We start from the raw sequence: 20126 nt of genomic DNA on the forward strand, positions 1-20126 counted from the left end.
GGCTCATAATTTAATACATCAGAAGCACGTTTCATCTACATAATACTCATCAGTAACGTTCAGATCAACATAGTGAGAAAGCCAAACAAGTATAAAGTTTAAAAAGAGCATTGATGACCCAAAATTCCAAAAAATGTGCCAAATACGGCTAAGGTTATTTATCCATGGGACAAGAAAACACTTTGTATTTAGAATAATTCATACTTTTGTTTACAGTAAATTTTAAAAAATAAAATCAAATTAATATTTACAGTAAATTTAAAAAATTCAAATCAAATATTAATATTAAAAATCAGATCTGAAATATTTGTATCCTTTAAAATCTGCAAATGTTGAGGCATTACAAATTAGTGTGTAGAATATTTATTTGAATAAAGAAAAATAAACGATAAAACGATAAAGGGCATACGATACAGTTTCGGTTACAACGATGACCAAAATTAGCATACAAGTTATTTTTCACCTTCATGTGCTGCTTTAACAGAGAAAAGGGGTCATATTTTACATTTACTCCTAATTTTGGTTATTTCTACCCTGGGGATAGACACATCTTACTGTTTTTGTATTTTAACACATTAACTCAAGCGGAGTTTTGAAAAAAAAACATTCTGAAAATCTTCGTCATAAATATGCTCTCAATATGTATAACAATTATTTGGAAATAGTTGTTTTTAACAAAGTTTCAGGATTTTAGGGAAACAATGATTTTTTTGGCAGTATATTCATTAAATTAAAACAATTCAACATTGATTAACTATTTCATTAAAATTAGTATAAGAATCTTCATACGTTATCAAACCAAATGCCCCTAACAACATCGTTTTTGTGTGTAAAACTCATTACATTAACTGCTTGATAAACGAATTAGGTATTGACAATTCACTTTGAAAAAAAGTGGAAATGCTGGATAATCATAGGTCTGTTCTATGTTCCTTTGGATTTTCAACTAAAGATGAAGAACTGAATCTTCCATTACTGTATTGGATATCGAAACTACATAAGTGTCCTAACAAACAATGGTGTATTGCTGGGTCTCCCAAGTGCTCCACGAAACCTCTTTCTAAATTATTAACATCTATTTTATCAGCAATGAAAGACGGGCTTCAAAGTCATTGTGGAACTGCCTATTCTAGAGGTGAATCAGATGTGGATACTAAAAAAATCCAAAGATCTTTTAGAGTACATACAATCTAACTCTCTATCTTGCAATAGTATTAAATCATTTGACTTTTCTATACTTTACAGAAGTATTCCACAGTACAAACTAAAAGACAAATTGAAAGAGTTGGTCTTGCTTTGTTTAAAAAAAAAGAATGTTCAACATGGATACAAATATCTTGTCTTGGGGAGGGATACATCCTACTATGTAAAGGATCACTCTGATTCAAGCAAAAAATTCTCTGAAACTGACATTATCAAGATGCTTGATTTCTTGATCGACAACACATTTGTTCAGATGACTTGTTTTTCAACAAACTGTCGGCATTCCAATTGGAACCAATTGTGCCCCTCTTCTTGCCGACTTGTTTCTTTATAATTATGCGGCTGACTTCATACAGGAACTTCTTGGGAAGAAAGATAAGAAGTTAGCAATATCCGTTAACTATACTTTCCGCTATATAGAATATGTTCATTCACTAAATATTTCAAAATTTGGTGACTATGTTGCACGCATCTATCCCATCGAACTAGACATAAAGGATACAATAGATACAGTAAAGATAATGAGGGTCGGTTGAAAACAAAACTTTACGACAAAAGAGATAATTTCAGCTTTCCAATTGTGAACTTTCCATTTCTAAGAAGCACCATTCCAGCAGCACCTAAATAGATTATTTACCGGATTTGTTATAACATGAGCAACACGACGGGTGCCACATGTGGAGCAGGATCTGCTTACCCTTCCGGAGCACCTGAGATCAACCCTAGTTTTTGGTGGGGTTCGTGTTGCTTATTCTTTACTTTTCTATGTTGTGGCATGTAAACTGTTGTTTGTTTGTTTGTCTTTGTCATTTTTAGCCATGGCGTTGTCAGTTTATTTTATGAGTTTGACTGTCCCTCTGGTATCTTTGGTCTCTCTTTTAAAAAAAGAGGGGTCTATGTACTCGTGTTCACGTTAAATCAGTTTTAAATCATAAAAGAATGAATCTTTTACCGATATGGGCTTGGCACAGTTTGACGTCGCGAAAAGCAGCCTTTGACATTAATTCGATTAGAGTCCAGTCTTCACTATATTTGGCAAGGCTACATTCTAAGATATTAATCATCTTTTAAATGAATCATTTGAAATATGTAAGATGTTAGATGCTCAAAATGTATACTCCTGGTATACATATGCCAACGATATTATCCCTAAAGAGATAAATGATCCCAAAAAGTTGTCCTCATGTAAAACCATTAAAGAAGTCAAATCTCTGAAAAATGTTATCAGAGTAGGAATTTCTATTAAAAATAAAAACCTCTATTAAACTTATATTGAAAACTAAAGTGAACATAATAAACTTTTTCTCTACAAAGATCACAAAACAGATACTGAGACAGAATTTTATTTGTGACTTTCTAACTTTGAATTTCGTAAGTTTATTACTAAATTTAGAATATGTGTTCATAGTCTGGAACTTGAATTAGGTAGATATTAGAAAGCACCACAAAACCTTAGATTATTCTATTTTCGCCCTATGAAAGTTATAGTTATCCAAGGTACCAATATTATAATTTAGTACGCCAGACGCGCGTTTCGTCTACATCTACATATATATTATGTATTTCACTCCTTCTTTCATTGCGAGATAAAAATAAATTGAAGAAATAATTACCTCTCTGAAATTTCTTCTCAAAATCCTGACTTTATGAATTGCACTAACAAAATTAACTACAGTATATACTCAATCAAATCAAATTATCAACAGGTACAAAGTTTAGGTTCCTTTCTAAAACAGTGAATGGAACTGAGAACAGAGGACACTTGATCTACCGATGGTTAAAAGTTTTGTGGTATATTAATATGTTGTAATTTGTATTTTGATTTGTCACTATATTATATATTTGCAACAATTGATATATACATATTTATATAATACATGTATGTATGAGTGTATGTTAGTTTTTTGTTGTTGTTCAGTTTGTCACAAACATGTGTAATTGGTTCATATGACAATAAAGATTATGTTAACAACTTCATAACCTCCACTGTAAGTTTATCGTATGCCCTTAATATATTCACATTTACTAAGGGAAGATTTCTAAAGAAAAATTTAAAAACATTGACTTTATTGTCATTTGTAGCGAGAAAACAAGATCACAAATACATTTTTTTTTAAAGTATAAAAACTCTATCGGAGGAAATGTGTACCGATGATTAGGGCATTTGATATATATTTCATCCCTGTGTGAGTTTTTGCGTATATTTGCATACAAGCTATTATCCACTGAGTCAATTCAAATATGTAATAAAAAATATACCTTTTTGCTGCTTTAAAGGTAAAATCACAAAAATACTGAACTCTTAGGAAAATTTAAAATGGAAAGTTTTCTTATGTAAAAAAACTGTGGATTGAACCTGGCTTTATACCTAGCTAAACCTCTCACTTGTATGACAGTCGCACCAAATTCCATTATATTGACAACGATGCGTTAACGAAACAAACAGACATGTACAAATGTTAAATATACAGTGGTCAACATTGTGTTATAATCTCAATCACTAAAAAAAGAAACAAACATGTAGCAAAGAAATACAAAATGGCATATAGACCTTGCATTTAAGGAAAAATTAAAGACAAGAATACACAAATTTGTCATAGTATAATAACGCAAAGATAGATGGGTTGAAATATAACACATTTACTCAAAATTAATTTTTTTTTTATAATCTTTTCCGTTTGATAGACATACCTGACATGTTTGCTTAAAAGATTAACACGAGCAGATTTTTGTAAAAAACATTTGAAAATCTTCTTTACGTAAGAATTGATGCTTAACATTTGTATTTTTTTTTATTTTTTTAAAAATAAATCAATGTTTCACGATTTAAGAAAACACGGCATTCTTGCCCTGTACATTTCTCTTATTTGAATAAACTTCCTGCGTACGTACTCATGTCATTTTAAGAAAGAGGGGTCCATGAACTCGTTTACAAGTAAAGTTAAAAATGTATCTTTTCCCGATATTTCACATTTTGACGTTCACAAAAAGTAACATTTTCCGTCAGCAACATCATTAAACTCCTTATAACTGTATCGTATTGTCTAAATGTATTAGTAACATTATAAAAGTTACACCTATATTGCATTAAGTGCAGCATGTGCAGAAGTGCTTCCGTCTAATTTATAAACTTGATTCATGTCCTGTTTTATCTTCAAAGAACAGCATAATATATTTATCACATTATAATATGATAATTTGATGTTTACATTTTAGTTTTTTTTAACTTTCACATTGAACATGTATTATTTCAACTAAACATTCAAAGAAACCAGGAGTTGTAGTTGTCAATTTAAACCATCTATTAATAGACGTTATACTAGGTAATCATATCTACACTCATACATCCCTTCTCATATTTATTTATACTAGTACTTGATTCAGAAATAAATACCTCTTAAATAAATAATCGATAGCTGGGTAATCTTAACACGTCATAACTATATGTATATCTATAATGGCGACCAGCATGGCACAAGTCCCATTACAAAAGTGTGAAATTTGTGAAATTAATGATGGAAGACGATATTGTACAGACTGTGAACAGTATTTCTGTAAGACCTGTGAAGAGTTTCATCTGAAGTCTAAATCATGCAGAAATCATGTATTTCAAGATTTAGGACAAATAAACCCGGAAGAAAAGAAATTAACATGCAAAGAACACAACAAGAATATGACTTATTATTGCACTACCTGTTCTATGCTTGTATGTAAGATCTGCCTTCCGAAAAGGCATAAGAAACATGATTTCACCTTAACAAGTGAGGCAGCATTCAAATTTAAAACAGATCTTAAAGACGATATAGAACAGATGAATAACGTAGTTCGATCAATTGCACAACAGAGAGCAAACCTTGACGAGAAAACTAAACAGTATTTGATAATGAACCAAAATTTAGTACAAGAAATCAATGAGAAAGGGAATGAATTAAAGAACGCTATTGACAAAATTGTATGTGACAAAGTTGCTGATGTAAAATACGAACAGCAAGTCAATCTACAAAAGAAAACCGATGAAGAACGTTTTCTAAAAGATGCACAAGACAGAAGAGAAAGTGTTATTTTAATGTTAAGCAATGCTGTTGAAAATAAGGGAGACACCATGTTATTAAGTTCACGCCAATCACTTCAAGAGGCCATGCAATCTATGCTGGACATCGTAAAGTCAGACGTAGAATTTCCTGCTTTATCATTCGAAGACGGATTGTTGAATGAGAAAGCGTTGACTCAAATGATAGGAAGCGTGGTGATACCCAAAGCAGGTAATAACGTTATATTAGGACTTTAATCACGATGTATAAGGCCTTGAAATGTCTGGAATCGATCATATCACCTACTAACCCAGGATTATGTCCATCCATGTCTCGTATGAAGTGGGATATAGGCTATACAAATCTTCTAAACTCTAATATCAAACAACACATCTTTATGTTGATATTAAACAAAATATAAAACAAATCTACATCTGAATGAAAGAAGCAAGGTAGAACTGAATATATATAAAGGGCTAATCAGTTATTTGTCTGAATGGTCGGTTAGTATTAGGAACAATAAATGTAAAAGAATATAAAGATAAATAGTTCTTCATGCTAGAAATGAACAGTATCTGGAAAGATGTGTGTAGAAATCTCCTTCGTTGAAAATTTATAGAATTTGATTTTTTTTGTTCTTTTCAAAAATATATCTTTTCAAGATAGAGAAAATTTCTGGATAAGGGAGTTAGGGACTGCAATGCCATATGGTTGCAATGACAATATTAAAGGAGTAGGAAATTTGTCAAGTCCTGCCTGCAGTGATGTTAATGTAATGAGTTTATTTAATACTACCTTACGACAACAACGTAGTCATGGGCAAAAACATTACCATCGGCCTAATGTAAAAAAAAAGTCTTCCAAATCTAGATCACCCTCTGGGAGCTTTGATGACCTTCTTTCACATCTTCATCATCCACTAGGATTACATTACATAAGAACTATTCTCTTTTCACTGCCAGTTTATTTTCTAAAACGTTTGAGAGATTATGCACTTGACAAAGGAGGCACCAATACATTTTCTGCAATATACAGACTAGTCAGTATTATTTGTGATGTAGCTCTTTTCCGTCTTTTCAAACCAGTAAGATCGGAACCTTTACATGAGGAAAAGTGGAAATTTCTTCCTGTTGATTTTGGAATGATGCAATCAATATCGGCAACGTTCTACATCACAAGGAGGTAACATTTAAAATTCCTATTTATTTTCAAAATCAATCTGTTCCTATTGTATCCTACAGTTACACCAAAACCATTGCACCTAAAATATTTAACTATAAACAAGCATTGCAGGACCTTGACTTAGAACAATACTTAAAAAACCCTCCGACATGTGATTGTTCCCACTTATAATTACAGGCCCTCTGGTCATGTTATAACTGGAGATCTAAACATAATCCAACATGAAAATCTCCGAAAGGTGATTTCTCATGGTTCTAAGTTTAGAGAACCCCAACACATCAATTGGAACCATAACTTCAAAATAATTATGGATTCCATTGAGGACTACGCCAGAGCATGGACTAAGCGAGAAGATGTTGAACTGGACACTTTGTCAGAATGGGTTAAAATTATCAGGTCTCTGATAAAACGTCGCATTCACAAGTTGGAAAACTGTGTGAACGATCGACCAAAGTCCGTTTTCAGAGACAAAGAGGCCATGAAATGTCTATCATCTCTTCATGATAAGTATGTTGTTGTTCCTGCGGACAAAGCTTCAAATAATATTGTCTTCGTATGTAAATCCTATTACTACGAATGTCTTGTAAAAGAATTGGGTATAAAGGAACACTCAGGTAATCCCACACACAAAGACATATCATTTGACAAGGATGAGATTTTAGCAAATCATAAGTCCTGCATGGCTTCAATAAACATTACTTTGAACACCAAATCGGAGGACTAACCTTGTTTGTATTGGATACCAAAGCTTCATAAAATTCCGTACAAACAACGATATATTGCTGGCTCATCTTCACGTTCCACTAAAGAATTGTCCATTAGATTGACTAAAATTCTATCCGCAGTGAAAGAGGGTCTTCAAAAACTGTTGAAACTGTTTACTCGCGTAGTGGTATAAACCATATGTGGATTCTTAAAAATTCTAAAGAACTTCTAGACAATTTTAAATCTCGGTCTTTTCCTGAAATTAGTTCTATCAAAACCTTTGATTTTTCAACCCTGTATACCACCATTCCCCATGTGAAATTGAAAAATCGCATAAAAGAATTTATCCACAATGCCTTTCAACATAAAAATGGTAGCATACGCTACAAATGTATTACTTTGGGATTTCATAAGGCATATTTCGTTAATAGTGACAAACAAAAGGTAAAACATGCTACACAAAAGAACAAGTGGTCAGTATGCTGGAGTTTCTTATCGACAACATATTTGTTTAGTTTGGAGGTAGACCTTTTCAAAAAATTGTCGGCATTCCTATGGGAACGAACTGCGCGCCTCTCCTTGCTGACCTCTTCTTATTTTCATATGAATTCCTTCAGATACTTGTCATAAACAAGAAGATAAAAGAAGCCAGTATATTTAATTTCACTTTCAGAGATATTGATGATGTTCTTTCCATCAACAATCCGCACTTTTCTGATTGGGTTCCATTAATATATCCACCAGAACTAGAAATTAAAGAGACAACAGACACGGCTTCCTCCGCCTCATTTATAGACTTATACTTCGAATTTGACATACACAGTCATCTTAGTACCAGAATCTATGACAAACGAGACGATTTTGATTTTGAAATTATCAATTTCCCCCACCTTAGTAGCAATATACCAACTTCACCTGCATATGGAATATACATTTCCCAACTTATTCGGTATTCAAGAGCTTGCAGCTCCTACTCAGACTTTGTAAAACGTCACCAGTGTCTGAGCAGAAAGTTGATGAACCAGGGGTATGTCAAAGTACGTCTCGTCCTTTTTCTAAAAAAGTTCATCGGAAGGTACCCAGAACTTGTTGATAAATATTCCGTATCAACTTCGCAAATAATACACGATGGTCTTGAAGTATAGATTTTGCATACTGACATTGTTTATCATCTTAATAACGTGTTATATTATTCTTTTATTTGTCTTTATTAATATTACTTTTAATGTTTAGTCTGTTTTTTTGGGATATCTTTTTTGACGTAACTCTGTGCTTATGTATCCCATCATACTTTGAACGACAAAATTATTTTATGATGTGACTCTGTACCTATGTATCTTGTCATACTTTGAATGACAGAATTATTTTATTTATTAATAGTAATTTTACTGTTAACCCACTTTTTTTGTGATATACATTGGACGTGACTCTGTACTTATGTATCCCGTCATACTTTGAACCACACTATTATTTTATTTATTATTACTTTATACTGTTCAGTCAGTTTTTGTTATATCTATTTTGCGTGACTGTATTTATGCATCCCGGCATACTTTGAACGACAAAATTATTTCTTGTCTACCTGTGCGAATTTCAAACGCGCAAATTTTACACCAGTACTCAAAACCCTCCTTCCTTGATGGGTGCATTTTACATAGACAAATAAAGTCGTATAATATAATCAAAATGAAGATGTTAATTTGATGTATGCCTTTTAGTGCTTAATCGTTACATTTGTTGTTTTTATAGTTATTAAAAGATGATAACACAATGTTGACTGCTGTACCCCTATTTTTGACATTTTTAACTATTGTGTCTGTTTGCTTTGTTCACGCATCGGTGACAATATAATGTAATTTGATGGGGCTGTCATACAAGTGAGAGGTTTAGCTAGCTATAAAACCAGGTTCAATCCACCATTTTCTACATTTGAAAATGCCTGTGCCAAGTCAGGAATAAGACATTTCTTGTCCATTCGTTTTTGATGCGTTTTGTTATTTGATTTTGCCATGTGATTATGGATTTTCCGAATTGATTTTCCACTGAGTTCAGTATTTTTGTGATTTTACTTTTCAGTTACTTTTTTTTTATTATTTTAGATGCATTACTGGCTTGCAAAAGGTCCCATATCATTGACAAATGTAAAGAAGATAGTAGATTACAAAAGTTCAAATCATTGCCACCTTTAATTCTATCAGACATTGACATAAATAAAGTTCAATTCTTGGCCAATTCTTCACAATATAAAGCAAAGCTTGAACAACAGCTTAAGCTCAGTAATGGTAGGATAATATGGCCACCATCCATAAGTGATTCTAAGATTGTTATAGAGTGTACCTTAACCAAAGAAAAAGAAAACTGTAGAAAACTTGCAATGTCCTGGGAAGAGGATATCAGAAAGCAATTAAGTGCACGTGTAGGCGCCTTGGTTATTATGAAGCATACTATAAAACAGGAAGCTTGGAGTGTAGTCTTGAAAAAACTACGGGAAGTTATCGTTTCAGATTCAGAAAATGTTACTGTCAGGCTTGAGAAACCACCTGCTTACGGAATTATTGTTGTTGGTTATGAAAAAGCAGTGAAAGAGGTTTCTGGTATTATACAAAAGTTCAGGAAATAAAGTTTATGAAAAGAAAAAGAAACCTCACAGAATAACCAAATTCATCGGCGGTTAGCTTAATTTGAATAAAGAAGTTGGCACCTTGAGTAGAATAAAGTTTAAGCGTAACAAAATGTGTCTAGACGGGGCCAAATCTAACAAAACGTAGCCCAAATAATCCATACGGTAACTAGTTTAAAAATATGTTGATGACTGCTGCTAAACCACAAAAGAGAGAGAACATCTGACAAGGTTAAAAATGTTCAGAATGACCAGATCCGATTTCTTTTGTCGGACAACATCTTTTATCAGTTATAGACTTTAAACGACGGATTTTACAAACATTTTTGCACTATTACCTTTAATCCTGAAATTAAAAAAGAAATAGACAGAAAGTTAAATTAGCATTAATGATATGCAAAATAAGATCTACAAAGGAGTAAAACTTAACAAAAATCGTCAGTGAAAACCTTTTTGAAATTATTGTCCATAATGACAGTTTTTTTCCCTAATTCGTAGCATCTTGAAAACTTGTATTGTCAATAAAAAGTTTGCATTGAGTTTTCAATGGATTTTATCTTTAAAACAGTCATAAACCCTTCATTTGTTCCTTCTTTTTGGAAAATGACGCTTTCAGCGGCATGTTTCCGATACTACTGACCTGAACTTCCATTACATTTCTCTGCCTACCGCGCTTGGTTTCGTAATAACTTTCCATTACCTTTCTCGGCCAACCGCGCTTCGTTTCGTATTTACTATTTTACATACAAACTGCAATCTGCTTGTATTCTCATTATTTTGTAGTAATCAACCGGGAATCAGTTTACATACTTTTTTACAGAATAAAACATTTTGACCTGTTCATATGTTTATTGTTATTAAATGGTATTTTGAGCTTTTCCTTTGTTATATTTTACATACTTATTTAAGCTTTTGCTTTTATCTACGTAATAAACAAATAGATCCGTTTTGACATGGTTTTGGACATTTCACACACCAATGATCAGCAATCGCTAAACAAAATAATTCTCCGAAATAATGTCAGCCTTTCCTGTCATTTTAACTTAACAACCATTTTAAAAAAAGTAGAAGTCGGAATCAACTTTACATCTATTGGATAGATACTTTTTTTTTTTTTTTTTTTTTTTTTTTTTAAATTTATCCTATTGTATTGAAATCTGTACATTTGTTAGTTTAAAACATCAATTACCGGTACCTTATCCCGGCCTCGTTAACATTAGTAAACAACATAGTTATACAGTTGTTAGTATTTGTTAGTATTATACATTCAATTTTCAATATTTGAAAAAAAATTTAAAAAATATACCTTGTCAGTAATTTGACTGATTTCAAAAAGAAAGAAGTTTACCATTAAGATTTTCAAACATAATTATCTGTATAACAAATGCACAGATTTTGAAAAAATATATATATATATATATATATTGTTTTTTTATATTAAATTTCTTTTTTTCTTGTTTGCACATGAACATAAGTTACTCACATTTGTATGCATAATAGTTATATAGACTAAAAAGAAGATATATAATATAGTTAGATACATTGCAGATAATGATTTTAAGCCAGAGGCTGTTTGGATATGAAATATATACATTATATGTGGAGTCTATTTGTTTTTTGTTTTTATGATAGTAAAGGAGTCTAGGGGTTCCAGCAGTTTTCTGCCCTACTGAGTAATTTATTTTTATAGAATATATTTTTTTCTATTATCAATTTTTCCTTTAAATATATTTTAAGTGCTATTATATTGGTTTGTTCCATAGATAATTTGCTTCTATAGATGTAGAATTTTGTTAACAGAAGTATTAAGTTTCTTATATCATTTTTATTGGTTTTTGTTAAAATACCAAAAAAAAAAAAAAACCAAATCAATATCTAAAGTTAGTTCTATTTCTATATTCTCAAATATCCAAGAGTTAAGGTCTTCCCATAATTTTGATATATATGGACACCTTGATATGTGAGAAAATTAGTTTTTATATTGTATACATTATTAAAGTGATCAAAAGTCATGAAATTTCCATCTTCCTGTATCAAGTCATTGATCAGCCAAATCCCTTTTTTGTCCAATCTTTATATAATACTGAATGGTTACTAATCTTTATTCCATCATTCTTACATAAAGGGCATGTTTTGATTTGAGAGTTATTTTGTACATTTTGAAGATCTTGCCAAGCATCAAATACTTCTTTCCAAAATGGATTATTCAACTTCTTATAAGGACCAAGAAATTGCATTTCCAAAAAATTCAAATTTTCTGAATAGAGGAATAGTTTTACTAATTTTGAATTATTTCTATTTATTCTTCATATCCAGGTATCCAGGTTAATTTAAGACCTTTTATGTAGTTTTCAATGTTTATCATTTTTAGTCCTCCTGAACATTGCGGTTTGGATAAGGTGTCTCTATTGACTTATCTGGTTTGTCATCCCATATAAAGGAAAATGTTTTTTCAGTAAAATGTTTAAGCTTTGTGCTATTTGGACTAGGTATGGACAGGAATAGATGGTTTAATTTTGATATTATAAGTGTTTTTATCACTGTTATTTTTCCAATTGGTGAGAGTATTTGATTAGTCCAAGTTTTTATAATGTTTTCAATTTCTTTCAACCGGGGGTTATAGTTTAAATTTTCAATTTCACTAATATAATATTGGATATATACTGGTTTTTATCCAGATTTATGAAGTTTTGAATAATCGGAAATTAGCAATACGGTTATACCAACGCGGTCCGTATGAATCGTCTGATGACAAATGGTCTCCGGTCCTTCTTATTATCAAAATGATCGAAATGTACCAACACGATGTTGTTTTAAATTAGGTACTGATAAATCTATTATTATAACTTTATTGATTATGTGAAGTAAAACTAAAACATTGTTAAAACATTAAAAATATATAATTAATTGGGGGGGAAAATTGATAGTCCTTTCCTTTTACAAACAACTGCCTTTATTATAAGAAAATAAAATGTGTCCGTGTTGGTCCACTTTCTACTAGTTATAAGACAGATCGAAGTAGAATAATCGGAAAATATTGCGACTGGTTTACGTTTCTGTTTCACTTTCTCAGGATAAATGTATAATTATCGATTTTGATAGTTTAGACCTCGTTACGTTCGTACACATTTAGTTGACGATCTAAAACTTCAAATATGTTCAAATAACATAGAAAGGACGTTATATTTCTTACTAGTCCGGTCGGACTGACGATAATTAAAGTTTACTAGTCAGAGCTAAAGTTTTAATATTAGTTTGAGGCATCGGGCTAATGGTTAACGACGCAGACTAGGGCCGATTCAATTTTTGTTTACAAAGTTACAGCAGCAGAGTCTGTAACAGACTGTATGTGTATGACATGTGAATACATTGTAGATATCGATACTGGTTTTAATGTGAACGTATATTTGTTCCACCTAACAGAAGTTCCGATGGAAACTCTGTAATAAACATTGTCATAATATGTATTTCTGTTGGAACAAATATTCTATACCATTTATTCCGTTTAATAGGACTATATACTGTAATATTTATTCCTGTGGTATTATCATTCCAGAATATATTTTTTTCTTTTGGAAATTTTTATTATGAAGGAACTTCTATTTCGTGACATTCATACAACGGTTAGAGAGAGCGCCGCCGATTTATTGGCGGGCTTTGAGAACAGATTTGAAGCTCTCTATGTTTGATGCGTGCACAACAGTGTCGTCTAGCTGGTTCGACGCGATTACTGTCTTACAAAGGATGAGTTTGAATATTGTACGGTGTTTTACTTGGTGGAATGTCAATACACTCACAGTTAGAGTTATTCTTCACTTGCTTTTCCACAAGATTTGTTGCTTGGTATTCTTTGAATTTCTCGGCAGTTATGGTTCTCTTCGGACATGCTTTTTTAAGGAATTCGTCTGGTTCAATAGCATGAAGCAGCCCCTCAACTACTTTTTACATAAATACGAACTTTGGCTTCAACGCCTTGTTGTAGTTCCAGTTTGGCAAGCATTTTGGAGACGTATCCATCCTCTCTTGACTTGTAATCTCAGGTGATAAATTTTGCCGCTTGACATGTATCCCTTCAAGCTTGTTTATAATTGTTACTGGGCAGGGGTCGCATACTATTGCTTCATATTAAATTGTGAGATCCATTCCTAAAGGTCTAGTTTATTGTTCTAATCTGACATAAATTTCAATAACTGGAATGCCACCCAAGTTGAACATATGGTGACCCACTATAACAGCATAATTACTTTGAATTGTGTTTAATACCACGATGGTTCAATGGCATAAACTTAAATGGAGACAAAAATTTGACATGAAAGATGGTGGGTTGGTACAAAAAAAAACTAGCTTACTATGATATATGGTTAAAGAATGAATATCAATTATATAGGTCATGGGCAGAGTTGTTATAAAATACCAATATGGCAGAGAAGTGGTTTCAAGTTTCATATAAAGCACCCTGACTGATATGAAATAAAAAATCAAAGGAGTATCCCTATTTGTCTAATCTTCAAGGTGAAATAAAACTAGCATAACGATATTATGTTATTGTGTAACTCTACAGAAATAGAATTAGCTTCAAGGAACTTAAATATTTCTGTCACTAGTAACTTACTAGTATTTAATTAGTATGGGGGTAATTAGTCCTATAACATATGACCTCGGGAGCATTATTTACTATTTCTTTTTACAGTTCAGATAATTGTTTTTACTATCAATGTGCCACACTTCGCATTCCAAAAAAAACCCCAATGAAAATAAGAATGCGAAGTCATATGTTATAGGACAAGTGGAGTATAAGAGCTTGTTACAACAGGATCGTCATAATCATTTGGTTTGAAAAGGATACTGGTAGTCTGTATTCTTGATTTAGAAAATTGTAATTGCAAGAAAAAAGATACACATGACTTAGAATACTTTAAATCATTCAGGTAGTCTTTAATTAGTATGTATACAAAAGAACATCCAGTAGTTATTGGATATTGTAGATCATTTATATAGTCTTGACCTATTTATTAGTACAAAATAACAGCCGGTAGTCATTGGATATTGTTGATCATTCCAGTATTCTTTACCTATTTATTTGTACAAAAATAAACCCAGCCAGTAGTCATTGGATACTGTATATCATTAAGGTAGTCATGACTCTTGACCTGTTCATTTGCACACACACACACACACACACACACACACACACACACACACACACACACACACACACACACACACACTCACACACTCACACACTCACACACACACACACACACACACACACACACACACACACACACACACACACACACACACACACACACACACACACACACACACACACACACACACACACACACACACACACACACACACACACATATATATATATATATATATATATATATATATATATATATATATATATATATATATATATATATACGAATATCAATTATATATTTACCAGACATGTTGCAATAGTAAACTTATTACGGTATGTGAAAATCAAGACTTCCTTAAAAAATATCCCTATATTAGAGGCAGTGGCGTCATTTTTCCTCAGAGCTTTCAGCTCTTTGATTTAGTCTTGTTATTCACAGAAAAAATAATCAGCAAGACGATTTTACAAATACATGTAAGTACGATTAACAAAAATATTAGTTTACTTCTAAAAGAAGTGCTTGCCTTTTTATGACTCCAATGTTTGGTTTTTTGTTTGTACTTTTGAAAACTATTAAAAAAATCGTCATTTCAACAACAGGAATTGCCTGAACCAAGTCAGGAATATGATAGATTTTCATTCGTTTGACATGTTTTAGATCTTTATTTGCTATTTGATAAATGACTTTCCATTTTGAATTTTCCTTTAAGTTTGGTATATTTTTTTTAACTTTAAAAAACAAATAATACAAATACGTAAACATGTCAGTCAGTTAAATGTAATAGCGATTCCCCTTTATTTATGATTGCTAAAGATAAAGGTGAGCATTACAGACTATTAACAGTCTCTGTGTTTTTTTTATGTAAATAAGGCCGTTAGTTTTCTCGTTTGAATTGTTTTACATTGTCATATCGGGGCCTTTTATAGCTGACTATGCGGTATGGGCTTTGCTCGTTGTTGAAGGCCGTACGGTGACCTAAAGGTGTTAATGTCTATGTCATTTTGGTCTCTTATGGACAGTTGTCTCATTGGCAATCATACCACATCTTCTTATTTATATCTAGTATCTCCATATTGAAGTTTGTCCCTTTTACTTATCAAGAGTTATGCCCTTATATTCCCTTACTTTAGTTTGCCTTAAAAAAAGTGTTACAAAAGAACTTAATGTTCGGAAACTTATACACAATGCTTACAAATACAGATCATGTTTAAAGTTTGATGGTGTCACTTAAACCGTTCTAGAGTTACGCACCTTAACAAATAGAAAAAAACTGCTGATTTTTTCGTGTCTCATTTTGAAGTTAGCCTCTATCAAATATAATGAAACTAATAAAAAATGCTTATTCTAGAAAAACACAGATCAACTGATGGCGTCATTTTAACCGTTCTAGAGTTATGACGCTTTACAATTTGAAAAAGTTATACCTCCCTTTAGTATGCTATTGTAAAACATTGTATTTTTTTCTTGCATTTTTGCTAATGTGCTTTGTCTTTATGTCTTTTAAGGTGTTTTTTTTAATACATATAAGACGTGATTTTGTACTTATACATCCCGTCATTTGTGTTGATTTTTTTTATAATATGCTTGGTCTACATGCCTTTTTGTGCTTCTTTCTTATTTATCTATTTGTTTTTATAGTGATTCAGATTATAACACAATGTCGACTGCTATACCCCTATATTTGTCATTTTCCCCTATGAATTCTGTTTATTTGTTCACACATCGTTGTCAATATGATGGAATTTGATGCGACTGTCATACAAGTGAGAGATTTAGCTAGCTATAAAACCAGGTGTAATCCCCAATATCTAAATAAGAAAAGAAAATGCATGTTCCAAGTCAGGAATATGACAGTTGTTATCCATCATTTTGATGTGTTTGAGCTTTTGATTTTGCAATTTGATTAGGAACTTTTCTATTTGAGTTTCCGCGGAGTTCAGTATTTTTTTTATTTTACTTTTTACACAAAATGCTTATTGCCGCAAAATACAGATGAAGTGTAAATTTTGAAAGTGTCATCTTAAATGGATCTAGCGTAATGCAACTTCACATATGGCAAAATAGTTAAATTTTTTCGTTTAGTTACATTTATAGAAGTTTAGTTTGACTCAACCAAATAATATGAAACTTCTAATCAATATTAATTGCCACAAATTAAAGATCAAGTATGAATTTTCGTGATGTCAATTCTATATAACCATTCTAGAGTTTTGCTCCTTTACAAATAGAAAAATTGTAAAACATTTCGTTTCCCTTCTCTAACTTAAGTTAGCCGCAACTAAATGTTATGAAACGTATACACAATACTTATTACCACAGAATAGAGATGAAGTTTGAATTTTTGTGGTGTCACTTCAACCGTTCTAGAGTTATGATGCCCCTTTACAAATGAAAACTTTTCGTTTCTCTTCTCTAACTAAAGTTATAGTGCCTAACAAGATTGTGTGAGGTAGACGAAATTGACCTTAAAACGATCGTATTGTCTATTGATGTCCAAAGATAGGCAGTTCGTACATATAAGGACTTTATCTAATGACTACATCAATTTGGGATTTATTATTATTATTATAATATTCGAATGAAACTGAAAAATGTATTTTTTTGTTAGAATAAACAACAATTTTACCTGGCGTAGCCGTGCATAAAATGTTTTTTCTGCACTTATCTTTTTAATGGAATAGAACGTAAAAACAGTAAGCTTTCCCTTTTTTCTCCGCAATAGGCTTTCAAAAATATTTTGTCTAATGTGAATTCGGAAAATTATGTGAAAATGTAAAAAAGTGGCAATTGTTACCTTTCATACCTTAAGTTTCATTGATAAAACGTAATATGGACTGGTCCAGCGTCCAGTATGCAGGTCATTTAATTTACTGTACATATTCACGCACGGTCTGATTTAATCAATATACTCGTACAAAAAGCATGAACAGTTCGAAGGTAACCAAAAAGAACTTAATCCAATCAAATTGCATAAGATTCAATAACAATGTCCAGTCCACATTATAATAAGTAATAGGGGTAAACTGGGTAGGGAGGAAATGACAGATATTTCAAGTTGATATTTATGCAATAACAAATGAAAATTTGTCGACCAAAAGTTTTGCTACAATTTCAAAAATATATCGTTCTGTACTGGTATAGTTTTCGGACCTTTCATTGGCGTATTTAAAGCTATAAAAAGTTTGAGCTTCAAAAGTTCACACAATTATTGACTTTATACAGAAAATTAGTCCTTGTAAAACATTTAATAGTTCACAATAAAATTAACGGTACCAATTTTCTTGCACAAGATGCGCATTTCGACAATACATGTCTCTTCAGTGATGCTCGTGGCCAAAATATTTGAAATCCAAAGCTTATATAAAAGATAAAGAGCTATAATCCAACAGGTCAAAAAAGTATAGCCAAATCCGTAAAAGGAATCAGAGCTTTGCATAAGGGAGATACATTCCTTAATTTGTAATAATTTCTATCATTTTGTAACAGTAAATTTTAATAACACAAAAAAATCCGTATTTTCATGCCAGTACCGAAGTACTAGCTACTGGGGTGGTGATACCCTCGGGGACTAATAGTCCACCAGCAGAGGCATCGACCCAGTGGTAGTAATAAAATAAACGGTACCAATTTTCTTGCACCAGATGCGCATTTCGACTATACATGTCTCTTCAGTGATGCTCGTGGCCAAAATATTTGAAATCCAAAGCTTATATAAAATATGAAGAGCTAAAATCCAAAAGGTCCAAAAAGTATAGCCAAATCCGTGAAAGGAATCAGAGCTTTGCATGAGGGAGATACATTCCTTAATTTATAATAATTTCTATCATTTTGTAACAGTAAATTTTAATAACACAAAAAATCCGTATTTTCATGCCAGTACCGAAGTACTGGCTACTGGGGTGGTAATACCCTCGGGGACTAATAGTCCAACAGCAGAGGCATCGATCCAGTGGTAGTAATAAAATTACAAATGGTACGATTTTAAAGTAAGATTATTTCTTAAAACACTGCAAAAAATCTCATTCATATTGATAAAGTGGTATCGTCATAAAGTGTGTTGAAATGAACAGTGGTATAGCAAACATCGAATTCCCTCACAAAATATTATCAAACACTATAGCGACAACCAATACTCGAAACGTATGCATTCCACTTATTAGTACTAAACTCTGATCAATAACAAGTTTGTAAATCATCACTTTTACTGTTCTTCAGTTATGTCGTTTTATAATGTTATATGATAGGCAAGCGGTATCAACCTCGCTGATCTTTTCAATACACCTTTCAGCAAATGTCTACACCTACAATTGACAATCACTACGACAAATAAAATGTAAGTAGATTATGGAATTCTAGCTACTTTAAGCAAAATGAATTGTGTAGATTGAAACAATTATTTTGTGTCTTTTGACAAAGTCACACATATCTATACACAGTTCGTTTTTGTCATCGGGAGCCTTTATAACGCACTTTACATTTCACCTAATGGAACACGTGACATAACTTCAATACCTGGATAAATTCATCACCAAGCTACGACATCTGAACGGCTCCGACAAAAAAAAGCGGCGTTTTGAAATTATATATATAAGAAAAACATTAGGGCGCATAACAAAACTAGATAAGAGAAGAAAACTTGTTCGTAGAACAAAAAAAGGAAAAAATCAGAAGAAAACAAATTGGGGGAAAAGTAAACAGGACAGTTTGCACATATAAGTCGAAATTAATATGAAGAAACACTGACTCCAAACAAAACCCACACTAAACGTGTTTTCCGTGATGATTCGTCTCGGGTATGGAAAAAATGTTTCAAAAACAAAGGGACAAGGTCTGATTCATTCCAGACGAAGTCAACCTATAAAATTCAATTATATTCACTATGTCCAACAGGTTTAATGAAGATATGTTGAGAAGCAACATTTTCAATGACAACAGTGTAATTTGGACATGTTACAATATCCTATTCGTAACTTTGTTACTCCGGGGATGATAAAAAGTAGTGTTATATAAAATAACATTCGAAAAACGAGTTGACGGCCATCGACAAGCGAGGCAGGATTCTATTAAAAACTCGTTCAAGTAGATATCAATATTCATATTATCAATAATGTAATGGTTTTGGATGTGAATAGAGTGAAGATTTTCTTTTAAGATATGAAAGTTAAATACTTTATATTTTTGAGCATATGATATAATATATAAGTATTACACGAAAGGGGAAAACACAAAACG

At 31.9% G+C, this 20126-nt stretch overlaps 1 protein-coding gene across 1 annotated transcript; it reads left to right on the top strand.

The window, feature by feature from the left end:
• The first annotated feature begins 4624 nt into the window (after window positions 1-4624).
• Window positions 4625-9858, top strand: LOC139493474 (transcription intermediary factor 1-beta-like). The gene is made up of 2 exons (XM_071281881.1): window positions 4625-5465; window positions 9221-9858. Exons 1-2 carry the CDS (start codon window positions 4661-4663, stop codon window positions 9739-9741), a joined length of 1326 nt encoding a protein of 441 aa, XP_071137982.1. The 5' UTR covers window positions 4625-4660; the 3' UTR covers window positions 9742-9858.
• The last annotated feature ends 10268 nt before the right edge of the window (window positions 9859-20126 follow it).

This window comes from Mytilus edulis, chromosome 10 (assembly GCF_963676685.1).
Source record: "Mytilus edulis chromosome 10, xbMytEdul2.2, whole genome shotgun sequence".
In the NCBI taxonomy this organism is placed as follows: Eukaryota; Metazoa; Mollusca; class Bivalvia; order Mytilida; family Mytilidae; genus Mytilus; species Mytilus edulis.